The 19,672-nt window shown below is 50.4% G+C and overlaps 2 protein-coding genes across 7 annotated transcripts in view; one reads left to right on the forward strand and one right to left on the reverse strand.

Moving 5' to 3' along the window:
• NF2 (NF2, moesin-ezrin-radixin like (MERLIN) tumor suppressor) overlaps positions 1 to 5,169 on the reverse strand; it is an 80,037-nt gene extending 74,868 nt beyond the window's left edge. For all 6 annotated transcript variants that reach the window (XM_061602441.1, XM_061602440.1, XM_061602442.1 and 3 more), the window contains exons 1-2: positions 5,091 to 5,169; positions 3,766 to 3,997 (exon numbers count right to left, since the gene is read on the reverse strand). In XM_061602441.1, coding sequence (XP_061458425.1) covers positions 3,766 to 3,879 — 114 coding nt within the window. In that variant the 5' untranslated portion in view covers positions 3,880 to 3,997; positions 5,091 to 5,169. The remainder of the gene's footprint in view (positions 1 to 3,765; positions 3,998 to 5,090) is intronic.
• A 1,620-nt stretch (positions 5,170 to 6,789) lies between these two features.
• Positions 6,790 to 19,618, forward strand: NIPSNAP1 (nipsnap homolog 1). The gene is made up of 10 exons (XM_061602399.1): positions 6,790 to 7,118; positions 9,730 to 9,857; positions 11,435 to 11,480; positions 12,584 to 12,678; positions 13,921 to 13,991; positions 15,616 to 15,756; positions 16,171 to 16,202; positions 17,267 to 17,361; positions 17,577 to 17,660; positions 18,365 to 19,618. The coding sequence occupies exons 1-10, from the start codon at positions 6,805 to 6,807 to the stop codon at positions 18,427 to 18,429; spliced, it is 1,071 nt and encodes a 356-aa protein (XP_061458383.1). The 5' UTR covers positions 6,790 to 6,804; the 3' UTR covers positions 18,430 to 19,618.
• Positions 19,619 to 19,672: the final 54 nt, after the last annotated feature.

Genomic DNA, 19,672 nt, shown 5'->3' on the forward strand with positions numbered 1-19,672 from the left:
CTGGAGGTCTCCTTGGGAGTAAAGGTCTGGTGGGAGGTGATCAACGGGTGTCAATGGAGACTTCAGCAGCTCCAGTACTAGGCTGGAAAGGCTGCTGGAACAATGTCTATCCTCCACCTCTGTCCCTGACCAGTCTACCGATTGCCTGAGGACCCCGGACCTGTCTCTTGCTTGCCTGCATTGCTCACAGGCTGCTTGGCTTCCGACCTCGGACCGCTCTGACCCTGATTCTCGCCTGACCCCCTTGGTGTCAAGGCAGGCTCTGGAATCTCATGGCGGACTGACCCTTGTGCTGCCCACACCCTTGTGTTTCTGCTGGGGAGTCTCTTGCCTCCTTAGGGAGCCTGGCAAGAACAGGACAAGGCCGGATCCTCCCGGGCACCTTCCCCTGAGGAACCAGAGGCCTCCCATCACACAGCACCAGTCCAGCAGCGCAGGGAGCATGCCAGGAGGGAGGCGATGGAACGGAGGAGGAGTGCCCGTCTTCAGGCCGGAGGGCTGGCTCTTGCAGGCTCTCTAGTTCTCTCAAGGCAGGTGACCCAGGGAGGAAGAAGCTGGAGAAATGGACTGCCTTCAAGTCGATTCTGACTTATGGCTACCCTATGAATAGGGTGTTCATGGTAAGCGGTATTCAGAGGGGGTTTCCCATTGCCCCCCTCTGAGGCTAGTCCTCCCCAGCTGGCTAGGGCCTGCTCAGCTTGCCACAGCTGCACAAGCCAGCCCCTTCGTTGTCCGCAACTGCCAGCTGGGGGCAACTGGGTCCTTGGGACTATGCAGCTTGCCCACGGCTTTACAGGTGGCAGGCCACGTAACCCCTGAGCCACTCCTTGTGGGGGTGATCTTTAGCTGGCCCTTGACACCCAGGAGACACAAGTGGGGATTCAAACTCACAGACTCTGGACTCCCAGCCAGGCTCTCCTCCCCATTGGGGCTCAGAAGGCCTCAGTCTGCTCCCGACAGGAGCGAGTTGCTCACTTGGAGCTGTCTGTGGTTCAGCAACCTCACTGCTTTCTCCGTGGGATCCAGCATCAGAGCTGAACACAACAAAAGACCTGCCTGGCTTCCAACATGGCAACCAGTCAGGCCTTTGGAGTGAGCAAAACATATCTCAAAGCCTTCTGCAACAAAAGAGGGGGCAGCCATATTTATTTCACGTATTCTTACTTGTTTACATGCTATCCACATCGCTCATCATCTTGCTGGTTATTAAAGTTACATCCCGCCTCTTCCTCTAAAGGACCCCAAGACACCAAACATATCAATACTAAAACAATACCCGTAAACCTTCTCAAAAACTGTTACAAGCAGCCTTGCAAAAACAGTTAAAAACTCCCTAAAAGCAATCACCTACTCTCAAAATAATCTCAGGGTTGCCAGGGACAGGTCTTTCAGCCAACAAATGCCTGTGTAAACCAGAATGTTTTTAAATTTCTCCTGACAAGTTAATAGTGACAGAAGGAAATTGTGAAATGCCTAAGGAGGGCATTTCACAAACAGGGGACCTCCACCAAGAAGTCTCCGTCTAGTTGGGGCAGACAATGATATCCCTAGAGTTGGTCGACTTGCAATGATTTTTTTTTACTTTATTTCCCACTGTCTGGAAAGATACTGGAGCATTTCACAAGACGTCTTCCAAGGGCCGCTCATCAGTAGCAACATATCAGTGATGGGGTATACTGAGATCCCAATCATCATGCCAAACATTAGCAGCCGGCATTAGATGAGGAGCGACTGAAGAAGAGTCATAATATTTCAGAGACGCTGAGAACTGACCGGGGGGGGGGGAGGCAGAAAATCAGCTGCTTTCCTTTCATTTCCCTCTTCGACAAACAGATGTCAGAGGGCCAGTCGAGTGTTTCAGCAGCGATACCTTGCCATGTTTTACTGTCTCCTTGCAGGGGGCGCAGAAAGAGCTTTTAATTAAAAAGTCATTATCAAGTTGTCGTGCAGCACAGGTAAATAAAAATAGCTTTTTTACAGCTTCTACCTGCGGCATAGTTAAGGAGCTCTTTAAGTTTTTCCTGACATCTGTTTGTCGAAGAGGCAGATCGGTTGAAAAAGTGCCCAGCCCTTGAGTGCTCAGAAATCAAAACACACGAGGGCAATTTTTTTTTAAGAAACACGGAGTTGGAAGGTACCTCAAATGCCATCTAGTCCAACCCCATCGTACTGGCAAATTCAAAAGTGCAGTGGCCCTTCATGACAGTCACAGCCACGGCCCCTTCTAAGATTATAGAATGATCTGCCCAGACTTGAATACTGCTTCCTGCTTCTCTGCCACTGTCACCATTTGACTGTCCTTTCTCACTGCCACAGATATTGCTTGAATTACTGAATTCAGCGTCTACACTTTTATCTCCTGCTGATACCAAACTGCTTGATGAGGTAGATAGGATGCTATCAGCAGGATTCACTGTTTCTGCTTCTGCAATCACAGAATTTTCCCTCTCCACAACTTGGCTTGGCTTTTTGAAGTAGGAACAAAGTCTTGCTTGCAACTTACACTCCCTGGGACTCTTGTCAGTTACTAACACACTCCCTGCTCATGCTGATTGGCTCGTAGGACACTGGAGACATAGAGGCCCTGCTGGGATATGGCTCCTAAAATAGTAAGGGGTCTCCTGTCCCCTGGGAGCCCCAACAACTACACACCTGCAATGCAGGAAATCCACTCCTATGGATTCGCAAATAGGTGGCTGTCTAGCCCTGCTGAAAAACCTCCATGGCAACAGCCTCCATGGCAATCTGTTCCATTGTCAAAGCGGCTGAAACCATCAGGATGATCCTTTATAAAATGTATTTGGGAGCATTTATTATTCTCATATTTATTCCAAGATGATCTGAGAAGTGTTCCACTTCTAAATGAGTTATTAATCTTCCCGTTCCCCACTGACAATAATGGCCAATTTGTACACCTTAGTTCTTACACCCCTAACCGTCATTAACCGATATCACGGTGCAGGTACACAACAGGTAACAGACACTGCTTTCACTCGCTCTTGAAAAATCACCCCTTCCAGAGCAGATTTTCCTAAAAAAACCCACAAAAAACTAGAGATCTGTTAGGGATCCTTACACACATTTGCATCAAGGGGTAGGAGTAACTTCCCCTATGAAGAAAGGTTTCAGTGTTGAGGGGGTATTAGAAAAAAGGGGGACTGCGGGGGACAATATAGGGGATGTATAAAATTATGCATGGTTCAGAAACAGCGGCTAGAAGGAAGCTTTTCTGCCTCTCTCATAATACTAGAACTTGAGGCCTTCCAATGAAGCAAAATGTGGGAAGATTCAGGACAGGCCCGAAAAAAGAAGTACCTCTTCACACAGCACATAGCTAAATGATGGAATTTGCTCCCACAGGAGGTGGTGATACCCACCAACCCGGATGGCTTTAAAAGAAGATCAGACAAATTCACAGAGAATAAGGCTATTAACGGCTACTAGCCACACTGGCTATGTTCTTGCCACACACACACCGTCAGACGCAATATGCCTCTGAATACCAGTCGCTGGGAATTGCAGTTGGGGAGAGTTGCGCTCAGGGTTTACTTTTAGGCTTCCCCTGGGCACCTGGCTAGCCACTGGGAGAACAGGATGCTGGACTAGATGGGCCACTGACCAGGCTCCTTTGTCTATTTTAATTATAAAGTGATTTCAGAGGTGTCACATTGCGCAAGGCGCCACTGCCCCAAAGCAACCCTCTAAGCAGCATTGTCACTGCAAGGACGCCGCGCTCTGGAGTGGGCACAGCCGACGACCTGTTACCTCACAGTTGAACTCCATCTCTGCATCCATGGTGATGATCCGCACCGTGAAGGTTTGGGGCTGCTTCCTCTTGAGGGAGCTGAAGCTCATGCGGGAGGCAATGGCGCCAGCCATGGCAAAAACACTGGAGGGCTAGCCCAGCTCCCAAGGACACAAACGTCTCCTCCTAATGCCAGGGGAACGTCCCCAACGACGGCTGAGCAGCGGTACAGGCGCCGTGCAGGATGCAACACTGGAGGATCAAACGAGAGAAGCCTCAGAGAACTATTTCACCTGTCCTGGCTATTCCTTGAGGGGGGGATGCTAAGCGGTCAGCAGCACATCTACCTCTCCTCTCCCCTCCCGCTCCCTCAATGCTTCTCTCCTTGGTGATGGGAAAGTGTTTAGGCGGGTGCAAAGGAATAACTGGGACTAACAACACCTTCCCTTTAAAAAAAAAAACACAGCAGGGCAAGTGGTAACGATTTGTTTGGAAACAAAACGCCTCCCACATGCACACTTCGCTTGCTACGAAGTGATGTGGGGAGAGTAATTGGGCAATGGCCGACCCAGGGGGCCTCGGCTGTGCCCAGGGCGGGAAAAGGCGGAGGGCAGGTAAGGTTCCTCGATGTGATTTGGGGGAGAAGAGCCTGGAAAGACCAGAGTGCTCCTCAACCGCTGACCTGGGGAGAGGAGGGAGATGGTGAAGTTATCTCAATGTATTGTTTTTAAGAAGAGATACACATTTTGGAAGGGGGACCCCGCTCCCTACTCCAAAGCAGGTACTGCTGGCTGCAGTTGGGAAGGGGGCTCCTTGGAAAAGCCCTGCAGGAAAGAAATAATAATAATAATAATAATAATAATGCACAAGCCAAAAACTCTGTACAAAGTTGGGAGGGGGTGCAGCGAGGGTGGTGAAGTGAAATGGGGGGAGCTTCTGCGTGGCAACTGGGGGAGAGTTTTTCCTTTGCGGATGGTGCTTTGGGGGAGCATTGTTGATACGTATGTATATTTGTGGGGGGGGATTTGAGTTGTAAAAGGAGGGCGGGGTTTGATCTGGGCCAGGAGAACCCAGATAGTCAATGGATGTGGGGTGGGGGGTTAGAATTCCTAATGTAATTTGGGGGGCTATTTTGGGACCCTACTGGGGGGAAGGGGGCGTGTGGGGAGAGGGGAGTCAGGGGTGGGGTTCACCCACCCAGGGACGAGGCAAGGAGAGATCCTGCCCCATATATGTGGGGAGGGGGTATTTCTGGCTCACCAAAGGGGGGGAGAGGAGGGGTCTGCCTGGGGGGGGCGCTTTCTTACTCCCCACCCCCCTCCCGCCCTGAGAAACTACCCCTCACCTCTGCCATCACAGCCTAACTTGCCACTCCTCGCCACTCTCCTCTCATTGGCTGAGACGGCCTCCCCGGAGGCGGGACGTCGAGCCTTCCGGCCTCCCTCCGGCTGAGGCAATAGGAACGCGGAGGAAACGGCAATGGACTCGTTGGTGCGCGGCTGCCATTTGCGGGGCAAAGCGGGTGCAGCAGCCGCATTCCACCCGCCCCCCCTTCCAGAATCTTTCCTGCGCTGTTTCTTGCAAAGAGACAAGGCGAAGAAAGGAGACAGTTCGCGGGGATGGAGGGTTGTCTATAGTGATTTCTTGGCATGTTTCCCCTTCCCACCCATCCACCCCTCAGCCTTTCGACAGGGAGCCGGAAGTGTTAACCTAGTTTTTGTTATGCCCGCAACCGCCTTTGATCGCCTAGTGGGCGGGAACTGTACGCCTCCCGCTCTCACGGATTAGCTGTTCAGCCGAAATACCTCCCTCTTCTCCTGTTTCCCAGTTCAGACCATAGACGAGAAAGAGGTAGACCGGCTCCCGCCTCGGCTTTGAGCTTGGAAAGGTGAGCGGGCAGGGAAGGAGACCGGGCGGGGAATTGGGTGGCCTTGAGCGCCCTCTACTGAGCTAAAGGAAGAAATGAAGTACAAAGGGACAGAAATAACAGAGAGGAAGGGGGAATTAAAGAAAAAAGGGATAGAGGAAGGAAAGGGAAAAAATACAAAGAAAAAGAAGACAGGGGAGCAGTAATGCAGTGGCAAATTCAACAGACATCCCCTAGGTGCCAATCGGCATGAAAGGGGAGGCTGTGTGTTAGCTACTGTGAAGAGTCTTCTCAATCGCTGGCTTGCCTCCTTTCACTCTGATGGGCTCCAATCAGCAGGAAAGGACAAAGAAGCATGTTAGAAGACTGTTTCTCAGTGGAGAACACATTCCCCTTTCATGCTGATTGGCTCATGGGACACTGGAGACGTAGGGACCCGGCTGGGACCCTGCTCCCAAAAACGTAAGGGGTCTAAGACCCCGGACAACTACACCCATGGAGGGGAAATGAAAGAAAGAACGAAGGAGGGGAGGGATCAAATCCCCCCCTAGAAATAGAAGACTAGTTAGCTGAGATTTGGGATGTGGCTCAGATGATCCAATTTACAAACATAGGGTTGAAGGAAAGAAAGAAAGAAAGAAAGAAAGAAAGAAAGAAAGAAAGAAAGAAAGAAAGAAGATGCTCTATTACCATGGAGCTACTCTACCCCTTCACCAAGCTTTGCAGGGCTTCAAAGTCCTGAAAAGCTTCCAAGCACAGGTATAGTCGTCCAGGGTCTGGGTGGGGGAGGAATCTTAAACCTTTTACTTTTTTGGGAGCAGGGTCCCACCAGCGTCCCTATGTCTCCAGCATCATATAAGCCAATCAGCATGAAAGGGGAGTGTGTTAGCCACTGAGAAGAGTCTTCTCACATGCTTCCTTGTCCTTTCCTGCTGATTGGAGCCAATCAGAGTGAAAAAAGGTGAGACAGCCACTGAGAAGACTCTATTCAGTAGCTAACACTCTCCTCTTTCGTCCATATTGGCTCCTAGGGACGTTTCTTGTTGTGGGGGAAGGCTGCATGAACAAGGATCTCATTCTCAAACCTGCGGCAAAAAAAAGGGAGGGTCGTGGCTGCGACTAGGACCCTGCACGTCTGAATTTGCCACTACACTACTGCTTCCAAGCGCGTGAAACGGGGCGGCTAGTCCGCATGAAGGCTGCTGCGAGCTGGCGCCCCTTCCGCGAGGCACGCAGGGAAAGACCCGGGACGCTTCCTGGGAAGCGCGACTTGGAAGGGCGCGCGTCCCTCCCACCGCGGCCGGCTCCAGCTCGGCGGTCGCGCAGCACCAAGACCCGCCCAGCCGCTCCGCCTCCCTCCCGGGGGCCGGTCTTGCTCTTGCTCCAGTCGCAACGGAGAGCAGCGAAGATGGCGGCACGGGCGTGCGGGTTCCCGCGGCGCGGGTTGCGGCTGCTGCTGGCGCCGCCGCGGGGCGGAGGCTCTTGCCCGGCCGGTGGCGGGGGCCGGTGAGCAGCTGGGCCCCACGGGAGATCTCTCCTCCCTCTCCCCCTGTTCCGATCTCCTCCTCCGTCGGATCGCGTCTTCCTTCCGAGGCCACGATCCTGCCCCCTTGCGCCCCTCTCCATGCCCATATCGTGCGCCTTTGCTTGCGCCGCGCGCGCCTTTTCTCTCCTGGGGGCAAAGGGTTAATTCCAAGAAACCGGGGGGGGAGGAGGTCAAGCGTGTCTTGGGGTCACATCCTCATAAACTGAAGCCCCCTCGCCCCCCCCAAATAACTTCGACAAATTCGGAAGTTTGCGAGGAAGGCAGGAAAATGACTCTCTTTGCAAGGCTGACGAGGCCTGGCGTTGGAAGCTGGTGCCGGGCTGACATGCTGCCGAGCCACGGTGGTGTGAGGGGTTGTCTCGGGGGTATCTGAAGCCGCTGTAGACTTTGGGCTGAAGCCAAGGTTAGCCCTACTCATAGTAGACCTATTGGAACTAATGGACACGACTATGGCTGCAATCTAGTACACACTTACCTGGGAGTAAGTCCCATTGAACCCAGTGGAGCTTACTTTCTGAGTAGACATGTTTTGGATTGCACTGTAACTTAGTTCTGTTAATTTCAGTAGTACAACTTGTTTGGCAAGTTCTGTATTTGTTTGATCCTTGCAGAAAACTGTTCTGCAATTTACTGTCTGTTGTTATCATTAATTGCATTTATTAGTTGCCTTTTCCACAGAAAGTGACCCAAAACAATTCTGCTTCTGTTTGATTATGAGGCCTTAAACCGCAGTCCTGATCCAGTTTACCTGGGAGTAACCCCCATTGACTCCAGTCAGCTTTACTTCCAAGTAGATATGGTTATTAGGATTGCTCTGTGAGTGATGTTCTCTATGGGAAGCGGAGGCGCTGTTACCCCTTGGCTTAACAGGTTGGGCTGCAATCCAGTACACACCTGGGAGTAAGTCCCATCGAACCCAGCGGTGCTTACTTCTGAGTAGGCATGTATTGGGTTGCAGCCTTTTTGTAGGTCAGCCTTCCCCCCCCCTCCAGCGGTTTTGGACTACAACTCCCATCAGCCATGTGCTGTGCCCCCACCATTGTACGTGCTTGGCTGGGGCTGATGGGAGTTGTAGTCCAAAACAGCTGGGGGGCACCAGGTTGGGGAAAGCTGGTGTAGAGAGCGTGAAATAGCCCCAGACTTGAGGGAGCTGGTGGAGAAGACCCTGCTGGGCTGGCCGTGCCTCTGTGACAGGCTGTTTATCATGTATTTTTTCAAGTTAATAAGTGACCAGTGTCGAGGCAAAGGTCTTGGCCAAGAAGAAATGGTCTCTCTCTCTCTTTTAATCTGTCTATTTTGTCATTTTAAAGCAGAAGCAGATCCCGATCCAGTTGGAATACTGGATCCATAATGCTAGCTAGAGCGGGATGGAATCCATTGTTTGTAGGGCAATTCTTGAGATAAGCCATTTGTTTTTAATTCTGCATCCTTTGCAGATAGATCGTTTGTTTGTTTTTTAATGTGAGGAGAGGTAAAGAGAGGGAAGCTTGATCAAGATTGCTCTGTAACCCTGTTTATGCCATGTGCTCACTTCTGAGGCGCTCGTTGCGTCATGAGGACTAGCAACCCCGCTGGGGAGCAAGCAGCCAGATTTCAGACCTGAAGGATGGGTGCATGAAATACATCCGTGACTCTTATTGGTTAAAATTTTGAAGGCCGCTGGTCTGGATGAGCCTTGTAAATAAGTCTACAAAATGTCTAGCTTATAAAAATATTTACCCTAGAGCCATTGTGTTTAAATCAACGAATTGGTTAGATTAGTCAATTGTTTAATAAATTGACTATAAAAAGGTATCGCCAATTTATAAACAAGCAGCCGGTCTATTATGATAATAATATGTAAAAATATATTTTGTAAAAAAAACAGAAGTGTGTGTTTAGAGAGAGAGAGAGACTGCTGGTTTGAACGTAACCCTAAGCCAAACTATGGTTTAGCATGAATGCATAAGTGTATGGGCTCCCAGAAATGAAATTGTGGCTGCTTTGCTCCTCCTAAAGGCCTGGTGCTGATGTAAGCTAAGCTAGGGTTTGGCTTAACTTGTTGTCTGAACCCAGGTTTATGGTTTATCTTGCTCCAAGCAAACCATGAGCTGTAACTAAGATTTTCTCTTGGGTTGGCAGCTTGTGGTTTGTCTAGAGGAGACAAACCATGAGCCTGGGCTCAGGTGACGCACTAAACCAAACCATGGCTTAACTCACAGCAGCGCAGCAGGAGGAGGATTGGGGGAAGCACGCTCATCCATGGTTTGGCTTAGAATTGTGTGTGAACTGAGGCAGCGTCTTTCACAGCACAGGTGCCCAATATCTAAAAACAAGGAATACCACTTGCTTCAGAACTGTTGCCTTTTCATCCACATGCTGAATTATGCAAATTAAATGAAATAAAACTCATCTGAGAAATTGATCCGTTTTAGCCAACGAGAGGTAAAAACATGCATAACCCTTTTGTGCCTTGGTTGCCTGGAGGTAGTTTCTCACTCGCCGTAGGTGACCAGGCGAGCGGCAATTCAGAAGCCTCCACCATGGCCCTTTGTGGGGTTGGCTTTCTGACTGACTGCACCTTCTTTTCAGGGACTATTCCAAAGAAAATGAAAGCAGCTGGTTCCGTTCCCTCTTTGTCCACAAAGTGGATCCCCGAAAGGATGCTCATTCCAACCTCCTCTCCAAGAAAGAGACCATCCACCTGTACAAGATCCAGTGTGAGCCACCCTCTGATGCCTCCTTTTCCCTCTGCTCTTGTTGGACACTTTCTGTGCGGGGTGAGGGCGGAGGGCTGGTCTGCAGGCAAGGCCTGGCGCACTCCAAAGGCTGTGTTTGTAAGCTGCAGCAAACAGATGTGGTTTTCCAATCTCTTGTAGGCTGATCTCGTTCCAGTTCAGCAGAACGGGGTCCGAGGAACTGATAAATGAAGAGTGCTCCACACTCGGGCTGCGTACATATCATACTTTTAAAGCACATTCCTCCCCCCCAAAAAAAAACCCTGGGAACTGTAGTTTATCCCTCAGAGAACTGCACTTACCATCATCCTTAACAAGCTACAGTTCCCAGTATTCTTTTTTGGGGCGGGAGGAAAATGTGCTTTCGGTGTGCTTTAAATGTATGGTGTCTCTGCAGCCTTAGCATAAATCATGGACTTTGTGGGAATCCTCTTGGCCCAGAGCTTTGTTTTTTTTAATATTAAGGCTGAGGGTGGGGGAAGAGTCAAGTTTCTAACCCACATGATTATGGAAAGTGTATCTGCCATCTGCAGAAGGCTCTGTTGTCCACGATGTGGCTTTTCTAGAGGCCACGTGGCTACCTGTCCCTTCTAGCCACTATCCTATCTGCATGCAAGACACTGTTGCAAACTCTTACCCCAAATCACCCTTCCTCCACCAACTCTGTTCTTTGCCCCCAAGAAGTTCCAATTTCTGTGCATGATGCAGACGTGACATCCAGAATTATGCGTGCACATGGAACAGGATTGTGCCGAAAAAGCAATTGCGTTTATTGCCTTGAGGCTTGGGAATTGGGTTTCCTTGGAATAGAGTCTGGATTTTGGGGGGTGCCTTTTATCTGGCCAGGACATAAGAAGAGCCTGCTGGATCAGTCCAAAGGGGACCAGTGGTCAATCAGGCACAGTGGCCAGCCAGATGCCACAATGGGAAACCCACAAGCAGGGCCTGAGCACAAGAGCGCTGTCCCCTGAACACTTGCTGCCGCAGAACATTTTTATACTATTCCCTTGAACCCTTTCTTGCGCCACGGAATAGCCACTAACCCACCTTCCAGCTTGCCAGTGGCAAGGCCAGGCTATTGGGGCAGGGCCATAGCTCAGTGGCAGAGCATCTGACTTGCGTGCAAAAGGTCCTGGGTTCAATCCCCAGTGGCATCTCCAGGTAGGGCTGGGAAAGAACTCTCCCTGAAATCCTGCTGCTGCCAGTCAGTGTAGACAATACTGAGCTAGATGGACCAGTGGCTCAGTAACAGTGAAGGGCCATAGCTCAGTGCTGCAGCAAGGGCACCTCCACATAGGGCTAGGAGAGGACCCTGTCTGAAACCCCGGAGAGCTGCTGCCAGTCAGTGTCGACAGTACTGGGCTAGATGGACCTCAAGGGTTTCACTCGGTACAAGGCGGCTTCCTGCCCTCTTGTATTCCAAAGGGAGTGTGAGGCTCTTGCTGCAAAGTCTGCCCGCCTGAGGTGCTGCAATCCAAGTTGCTTCTAATACCCTTTCGCTGCTCTTGCTTCTTTGTCTTTTTTAAGATATATATGGCTCCTTTTTCTCTCTTTTCCAGTCCATAATGTGAAGCCCGAGTGCCTAGATGCCTATAACAGCCTGACGTAAGTATCTCCCTCTCTCTCATCACACACACGTAATTCTGGGATCAATCACAGAGATTTTTTTTTTTTAAGTTTTATTTGTATGGCTATGAGGCCTAACAACAATACCGTACAAACAATGCTAAATTTCCACAAGCGGGATCTTGTTGCAATGTGGGATGTTTCATGTTCAGCGCTGTTTCTCATCGGATTGTTTTCTGTTGGCGAAAGAGTCCGCAGGCTTCCGAGTCCAACGGGGCTCTCTTGTCAGGTATGATGGAAGCGTCCCATGCATTGTTGAGCTTATGGGATCCGCTCCCACGAGATGTCGTGATGGTGCCACCAACCTGGATGGCTTTGAAAGAGGGTTAGGGAAATTCACGGAGGAGAAGGCTGCCAGATGCCAGATGTGTACTGCCTTCAAGTCGATTCCGACTTACGGCAACTCTATGAAGAGGGTTTTCATGAGGCTGAGAGGCAGTGACTGGCCCAAGGTCACCCAGTGAGCTTCATGGCTAGGTGGGGTTTCGAACCTGGGTCTCCCAGGTCGTAGTCCAACACCTTAACCACTACGCCACACTGACTCTCACGCCACACTGGCTCCTGTTAACCCTGTTGGCTGTGTTCTCCCTCCTCTGTCGGAGGCAGGATGACATCTGAATACCAGTAGCTGGAAACCACAGGAGGGGGAGAGTTGCTGTTGCGCTCAGGTCCTGCTTGCGGGCTTCCCATTGAGGGATCCGGTTGGCCACTCAGAGCAGGATGCTGGACTTAGATGGGCCACTGGCCTGATCCAGCAGGGCACTTCTTAGGATCTTTTTTCGTGGGGCAAGCAGCAGGGTCTGTTGGGATTCTACACCAGCATGAAAGGAGTAGGGGGCAGACTGCAGTCCTAGAGGACAGCCAACGCAGAAGCCCCCCCCACACTTCACCCCCTGTTTCTTAAAAACTTATGAGAGCAACTAAATGGTTGTGACAGATTTTAATACTGTATTTTTATGTTGTAACCCGCCCATGGACCTTATGGTGAAGGGACAGGTGAAAAATCCAGTTAACAATGATAATATTTTATGCGAGCCTTGCCTATGCCCGCCTGACCTGTTGATTCCCCGCCTGCTTTGCAGGGAGCAGGTGCTTCCAAAGCTCCATTCGGATCCAGATTACCCCTGCGACCTGGTTGGCAACTGGAATACTTGGTATGGTGAACAGGACCAGGCAGGTGAGGGGGAGGGGGCAATCTAACAGGGCAGGGTTAGGGGGCTTCAAGGTCTACCCTGGCAGAAAGACCTAGTCATTCAGCCCCTCCTTCACCCACCCACCCACCCTGCCCCAAAATTCAGAAATTGAATAGCCACAGCAGCTAATCAGAACCTCCACATTCAGGAGCACTATATCCCTAGATAATGGTCCTGTGTGCATAACCCAGGAGCCCTAATGATTCGGCCTTTTCTCTCCCCCCCCCCCCCCAAAAATAATATATTTCACGAACTGATTTGCCACAGTCACTAATCAGAACTTTCATGCACAAGAGAAGTATATCCTGGCTTTTCCAGGGGCATCTATCTGGTTGTTGAGAAGGAGCATATTGGGCCTCGCCCCGCTTCATTTCCAACTCTTTGGAAGCTGCTGAAGCTTTGACGCTACCGTTGGCAGAATGCGACCCCCTGAATGTGGCAGTGGAGCGGCAGCTGGTAGCAACGCCACGGGCAAATTTGCTTGTATGAATATGCGTCAGTTCTTGTGGTGTTGACTGATGATTGTGTAATTAGGCCGAGGTGCGAAGGTTCCCACGCTCAATTTTGGGGCAGTGAAATGCAGCCAAAAATACTGGATGTGCCCAGGGCAGCACCAAGTATATTTCTCTTGCCATCTGCCCAGGTGTAACTCCACAGTAAAGGCTGCCTTGTGGCTGTCTGTCGAGTGGAGGCCAGTCCCTGAGGGCAAATGCGAGACCACCAGCCTCAGTCTGCTCTCAGCCCCCGAAGAAAAGCCAGGATATTCGCTGTAACCCAAGGGGGAAAGACCGGAGGGAGGCTGTTGCAAAATTGATGAAGGCTACCAAATTCTCAGTTATGTTTTTACCGCTATGGGAGGGGATTTTCTGCTTTGTGCACCCTGAAATACCTTGAGGTGTTCCTCAGTAGCATTTCAGGCTGCGTGGCATGGAGCTTAGGCGTTTGCAGACAGTGCTGGTTTTTGGAACGCAGGGAACTGCCTCTTACTGGGTCAAGCCATCGGCCCATCTAGCACAGTATGGGCAACACTGACTGGCAGCGGCTCTCCAGAGTTTCAGACAGGGAGTCTTCCCCAGATGCCATTGGGGATTGAACCTGGGGACTTCTGCATGCAACACAGATGCTCTGCCACTGAGCTGCACAAGCGGCAGCTCACCGCTGGGGTCCTTTGCCTCTCCCTTTGCTTGGGCTTGCAAGAATTTGAGGGTTCCCTCTTCGTGTTGCAGTGCACCTCTGGCGATTCATCGGCGGCTACCCGGCCCTCATGGACTGCATGAACAAGCTCAAACAGAACCAGGTACTCCACCCGGTCTCGCCGCTTCTCTAAATGCATTTGTGGCAAGCCACATCTGGCTAGCTATTGCCTCTCAGCCTGACAGTATATATAAATAAAAACTGCTTGAAGCAACGGCATGTTCAAAAATTCAAATCCGAGACAGGTACCAAGTGGGAGAAAGATTTTAGAAGGGCTTGTTTTTATTTATTTATTTATGGTTAAATTTATACCCCGCCCTTCCTCCGTGTCTTTAGGAGGCATGGGAAAGACAATCAAGAAGGTGCAGTGGACTCCCAATGCCCCCACCACCGTGGCCAGTGGTGAGGGATGATGAGAGTTGTAGTACAGCAACATCTGGCAAACACCACATTAGCTTCCGCCTGGGTTTGAGTGTTGGGTTTGTACCTGTGACCCCTGGTATAAGACCCTGATTAACAAGGGGTGGATTGGCCCAGCATAACATTTATTTATTTATTGAATTTCTGTCCTGCCCTTCCTCCCAGAAGGAGCCCAGGTCAGCAAACAAAAACACTAAAAATATTCTAAAACATCATAAAAACAAAAGACTTCTAAAAAAGCTTATTAAAACAAAACAGCGTTACAAACATATGAAGACAAAACAGCTTTTTTTTTTTAAAAAAAAAGAAGCTTTAAAAACATACTAAGAAGCCAATCCAACACAGACGCAGACTGGGATAAGGTCTCTGCTTAAAAGGCTTCTTGAAAGAGGAAGGACTTCTATAGGCGCCAAAAATATAACAGAGATGGGATCTGTCTAATATTTAAAAGGGGGGAATTCCGAAGAGTCGGGGCCACTACATTAAAGGTCCACTTCCTACATTGTGTGGAATGGACATCCTGATAAGATGGCATCTGCAGGAGGCCCTCACCTGCAGAACTTAGTGATCGACTGGGTATATAGGGGGTAAGACGGTCTTTCAGTTATCCTGGTCCCAAGCTGCGTAGAGCTTTGTAAACCAAAACCAGAATTTTGAACTTGGCCTGGTAGCTAATGGGCAACCACCCCAAATATCAGTCCTGTTCAGCACCATGGCTTCTGAGGTTTTACCAGGCACTGCCAACATGCCTTTTCAGGTCAATCAGGACTAGAAATTTGTTTCAAAGAAAAGCCCAGTCAAGTTCTATGCCTGCACAACACATCTATTAGTGCAGAGCAGGGGGAGGTGGGGGACCCAAGCACTCTACCTGTGATACTTCCCCCATCTACTAACCCGCTCCATTGGATCGTGTTTCCTTCCGAGGAAGTTACCGTAGTCTAGGGCAGCAGTTCCCAAATTTCCCACCAGACGACTTGAAAATTGCTAATGGTCCTATTGGACCATTTTCTGCCTGCTTCTGCAATTGTAATGCACTGTGCTAGACGCTGCCTATGATTTTTATTTGTGTTTTTAATGTCTTTTCTTTCTTATATTGTATTTCACAGTATTACAGTTTGCGTTCCATGGAGTTCAAATTGTAATACAACATAAGACATAAAAGAAGCGATAAATATAAAAACCAATTTGACTGTTTATTGCGGATGTGTTGCAGACCACGGTTTTGGGAACCCTCTGGTCTAGGGCTTAAGGCAGCCAGCCCACAACTAGCTGCCCCCAAGTGACCTCTCAGCTCTTCCCCTCGCCAGGAGTACCTGGAATTTCGGAAGGAGAGGAGTCAGATGCTGCTTTCGCGAAGGAACCAGCTGCTGTTGGAGTTCAGCTTTTGGAATGAGCCTTTGCCGCGGTCTGGGCCCAATATCTATGAGCTGAGGACGTACAAGCTCAAAGTGAGTTCTGGGGGCTGAATCTTGGGGAAGGGGAGGGAGGGTGTTACGGCTCAGGACCCCAATAGCTTTTGGAACGCCTCCCCCACTATGGGCCTACCCAGACCCTTAGATTTTCTTTGGAGGCTCTTCTCGAGGGCCCCTTCTGGTAAAGGGCTGTTGGGAGGGCCACAGTTTCCCCAGCCTTGCTCCAGGCAGTGGCAGCCCTGCCCAGGGTCCCCTTCGCGGATGCATTGTGCATCAGACTCCAGAACACACCGGAACCGGGCCCAAAATGCGTCTGCGAACGGCAGGCCTCCAAACGGCTGAGGTGTGGAAGTTCCCCGCAACTCTCGAGGGAGGGTGGCTTTCCGCAGAGTTTTGCAATGACGCCTCCAAGCCATATCCAGCAGCTACAAGTCTTCCTTTTCCTTTCAGCCTGGCACCATGATCGAGTGGGGGAACAACTGGTAAGCAGAAGATTTTTCCGTCGCACCTTTACCCAAAATATCGGTTGACGAAAAGAGCCGATGCATTGTCCCGTAGCCTCCGAAGGAGAAGCGGCTTACTCTCTGAAATTCATCTCTGTTTTAACGTGCATTTCTCCTCAGGCAAAACTGTATTCAGCATTTTGGCAGTTTCCCCTGCTGCACATTTTTGTATGTTGTTTTCGTTAATGTTGCTATTACAATTATTACATTTATTACCCCGCCCTTCAACAGCAGGTTCGTAATGTATGAATTGTTATACACCCTTTCCCCTAATACGCACTCTTTTGTACGCGTTGTTTGGTTGGAGAACCACACTGCAAAAATCCAGAGATGTTGAAATGGTGTTCGTATTGTTTTGGGAGGTGTGAGTTAGGTTTGTGCTAAAATGCAAACTGAACTGAGTTTCTCCCCACCCTTATCTATAACTGGATATAGCTTCCTTTTTTTTAGTTTAATTTAATTTTTGTTAACTCACCTGTCTAAATAAAGGGTGATGCCCTAGATCCAGAAATAACATAAGAGGAGCCTTGCTGGATCAGGCCAGTGGCCTATCTAGTCTAGCATCCTGTTCTCACAGTGGCCAATCAGATGCCTCAAAGAGAAGCCACAAGCAGGACTTGAGCGCAGCAACAAGGCAGCGCGTACTGCCTCTGACATGGGAAATGGAACATAGCCATCATGGCTAGTAGCCGTTGTCCTCCAGGTAAGGTTAGAATGGGGGTATCTGTAGCCAGGCCCATAAAATGCATGAGCAAAGTGACTTCAAGAAATAGGAGTGAATTGAAGGCAAGAAGCCTTAAGTTAGCATAGCGACCAGAGCAAAGATGCTAACTCCAGGGATGGTCCGAGAGGCACTGCGCATCCATGTGCCAGGACTGCACATACGGCTCTGGATAAGATTCAAATCCTATAACCAGTTTGCCATACAAAGGAGACTTAAAAGTTGGCTATTAACCATGGCAACTAGCCATGATGGCTATGCTCTGCTTCCGCTGTTTGTTTATTCCTGGTTTTGCATATTGTTCTCTCTTGATTTTTAACAGGGCACGGGCCATTAAACATCGCCAAGAGAACCAGGAAGCGGTGGGTGGCTTCTTCTCCCAAATCGGGGAGCTGTACATCGTCCACCACTTGTGGGGTAGGTGGCCACCTGGCCGGGGTTGATGGGAGTTGTCGTCCGAAAGATCTGGAGGGCCCCAGGTCGGGGGAGACCAGGCCAACCCTTTTCGGCAAGCCTGCAGCCATCACCCCATCCCATAGCAGTGAGTTCCACAGGGTTAACTCCGCCGTAGCCTGCCCTTCTGTCCATTTTGACAAGCATTCCCGGGATGAGTCGGTTTGCTCTCTTTCCAGCCTACAGAGACCTGCAGTCTCGAGAGGAAACGAGGAACGCGGCTTGGAGGAAGCGAGGCTGGGATGAGAATGTGTACTATACAGGTGAGGCATCCTGTGCACATTGGTGGCTGGTGGGGCGGAAAGCCGGGAGCCCGACAGTAGGTGGTGCCAGAGCCAATGACAGGCAGAGCCAACCTAATTCTAGCCTTCTTCTCCTCTCTGCTGAGTTCTACAAGGGCAACACTGAGACTGAGGAGGAGGGAGCTGGGAGAGCCAGGGAGACCCCTTGGACCGGCTCTAAGTAGAAAGCTGGCGGTAGCCGAGGGCGGACTGAGGTTGGTGGGGCAGAGCCCCCATTTGCCCTCATGGACCTGCCTCCATCGATTGCTGGAGTTTGCACTTCCTACCTGTTTGCTGCAGCCAGCCTCCCCTTTGTCCGTTCTTCACTTCTTTCCTGTCATATTGAAGGATCGTAAGACCTGTTTTTCCCCGCGCGGGCAATCAGGTGGTTATCGGGGCTTGCGTAGCACTGCATGAGGAGCTATGCAAGCCACAATGATCAGCTGATGAGGCTCACAAAGTAGCAAAGAGAACAGTAGAACCCTTCTTACCCCGAAGGGCAAGCTTCCCTTGGAGAAGTCCTTGCTTATGGATGACCAGTGTCGAATATTCAGCTCCGTGGACCGGATGGTTTGTTCCAGGATCTCTGTTAACCAACAAGTGCATAACATTGGAAGGGAAGCTACAGGGAGGGTCCTCTGACTTCCTTGCTGACTGACTATTTGAGCCCCTTTTTGTGTTTCCAGTGCCTCTGGTTCGGAGCATGGAATCGCGGATCATGATTCCCTTGAAGATCTCCCCACTGCAGTGATGCTGTCCCCATGCGCCCTCTCTCTACACCAGCCTCGGCAACCTCACAGAAAGGGGTCTTGCTCTGTTGCCGCCGCCGCCACCATCCCAGTTCTCTTCGGACCGTCCCTCCCCACACACACCCCTTGCTGCTTTGGCTGGAAACCGTATAATTCCCAGATGTTGCTGGACTCCCTGCCCTAGCCAGCGTGGCCAGTGCTCAGGGATGATAATGGGCATTGGAGTCCAACAACCACCGGAGGGACACGCCTTCTTCAATCCCACCTGAATCATTCCATTCCCCTCCCTACAACTGTGTTGGCTGTTGGATGTGACCCAAGGCTCCTGCTCGCACCGACCCTCCCAAATCTACGTCGGCCCCCATTCCGTTCCCCCATCCCAGAGCAGCGCGGCACTTCCGTTTTGAGGTTCTGTGCTACGCAGAGCTGCCTCAAAAGGGCAGAATGCATGAGTTCTGACGTGGTGCCCTCCACCTGCTGGTGGACTCGCAACTTGTCAGCCCCAACCAGCATGGCATGAGGGACCTTTGGCCCTCCAGGTGTTGCTGAACTACAGTTCCCATTGTCCCTGGCAGTTGGCCATGCTTCCTGGGACTGACGGGCAATCTTGTTCAGCAACATCTGGAGGGCTAATGGCCCCCCACTCCTGGTCACGGATTATGAGTTAGAATCCAGCAGCATCTTGAGGCTACCACGTTGGCTACCCCTGGGATAAGTCTCCCTGTGGTAGCATCCTTGCATTCTGCTAGCTTAGTCTTGTCTGGGTGGCTGGCACCCCCACAGGGCAGTCAGATCATCCAAGCAATTCTCCTCTCATGAAGCATTGTTGAATTGCAAAGGAAGTGTCCTGAGGCAGGTCTGTTCTCTTCCCCAGCTCCCAATGGTGATTGGCATTAGAGGACATTTTTAATTGCTGCAAAGATAGACCTCCGTTTTGCACGCGGTTGCCAAACTTATCTGCAGGAAATACTCATTAACAGGGTAGAGTTCTGGGAATGTAGGCCATTGCCTGCTTACTTAGTCTGTATACACATGAGCACACCCCCTAATTGTTTCGTTGTGTTGGCCTAGCTGTGAGTCAGTGTCCTCACCTTTTCTTTTGACAGGTGTTCGGCAGTGGGTACCATTATGAGAACGTACTTGTTAGTAATTATAATAATAAAGTGCTCTTTTGAGGGACCATGCAAGTGACCTAACTGCAAATATAATGAAATATTTAACATACTGCTATGTATGTGTGTGTGT

This window comes from Rhineura floridana, chromosome 19, assembly GCF_030035675.1.
Source record: "Rhineura floridana isolate rRhiFlo1 chromosome 19, rRhiFlo1.hap2, whole genome shotgun sequence".
NCBI classification, from domain to species: domain Eukaryota; kingdom Metazoa; phylum Chordata; class Lepidosauria; order Squamata; family Rhineuridae; genus Rhineura; species Rhineura floridana.

Bases quoted from the DNA above. Each gene is read 5' to 3' on its own strand.
- NIPSNAP1 (XM_061602399.1), top strand. From the start codon at position 6,805: ATGAAGGCTGCTGCGAGCTGGCGCCCCTTCCGCGAGGCACGCAGGGAA. The intron at 12,679-13,920 runs GTGAGGGGGAGG...TTCGTGTTGCAG, and splicing joins TGGTGAACAGGACCAGGCAG to TGCACCTCTGGCGATTCATC. The intron at 13,992-15,615 runs GTACTCCACCCG...TCCCCTCGCCAG, and splicing joins ACAAGCTCAAACAGAACCAG to GAGTACCTGGAATTTCGGAA.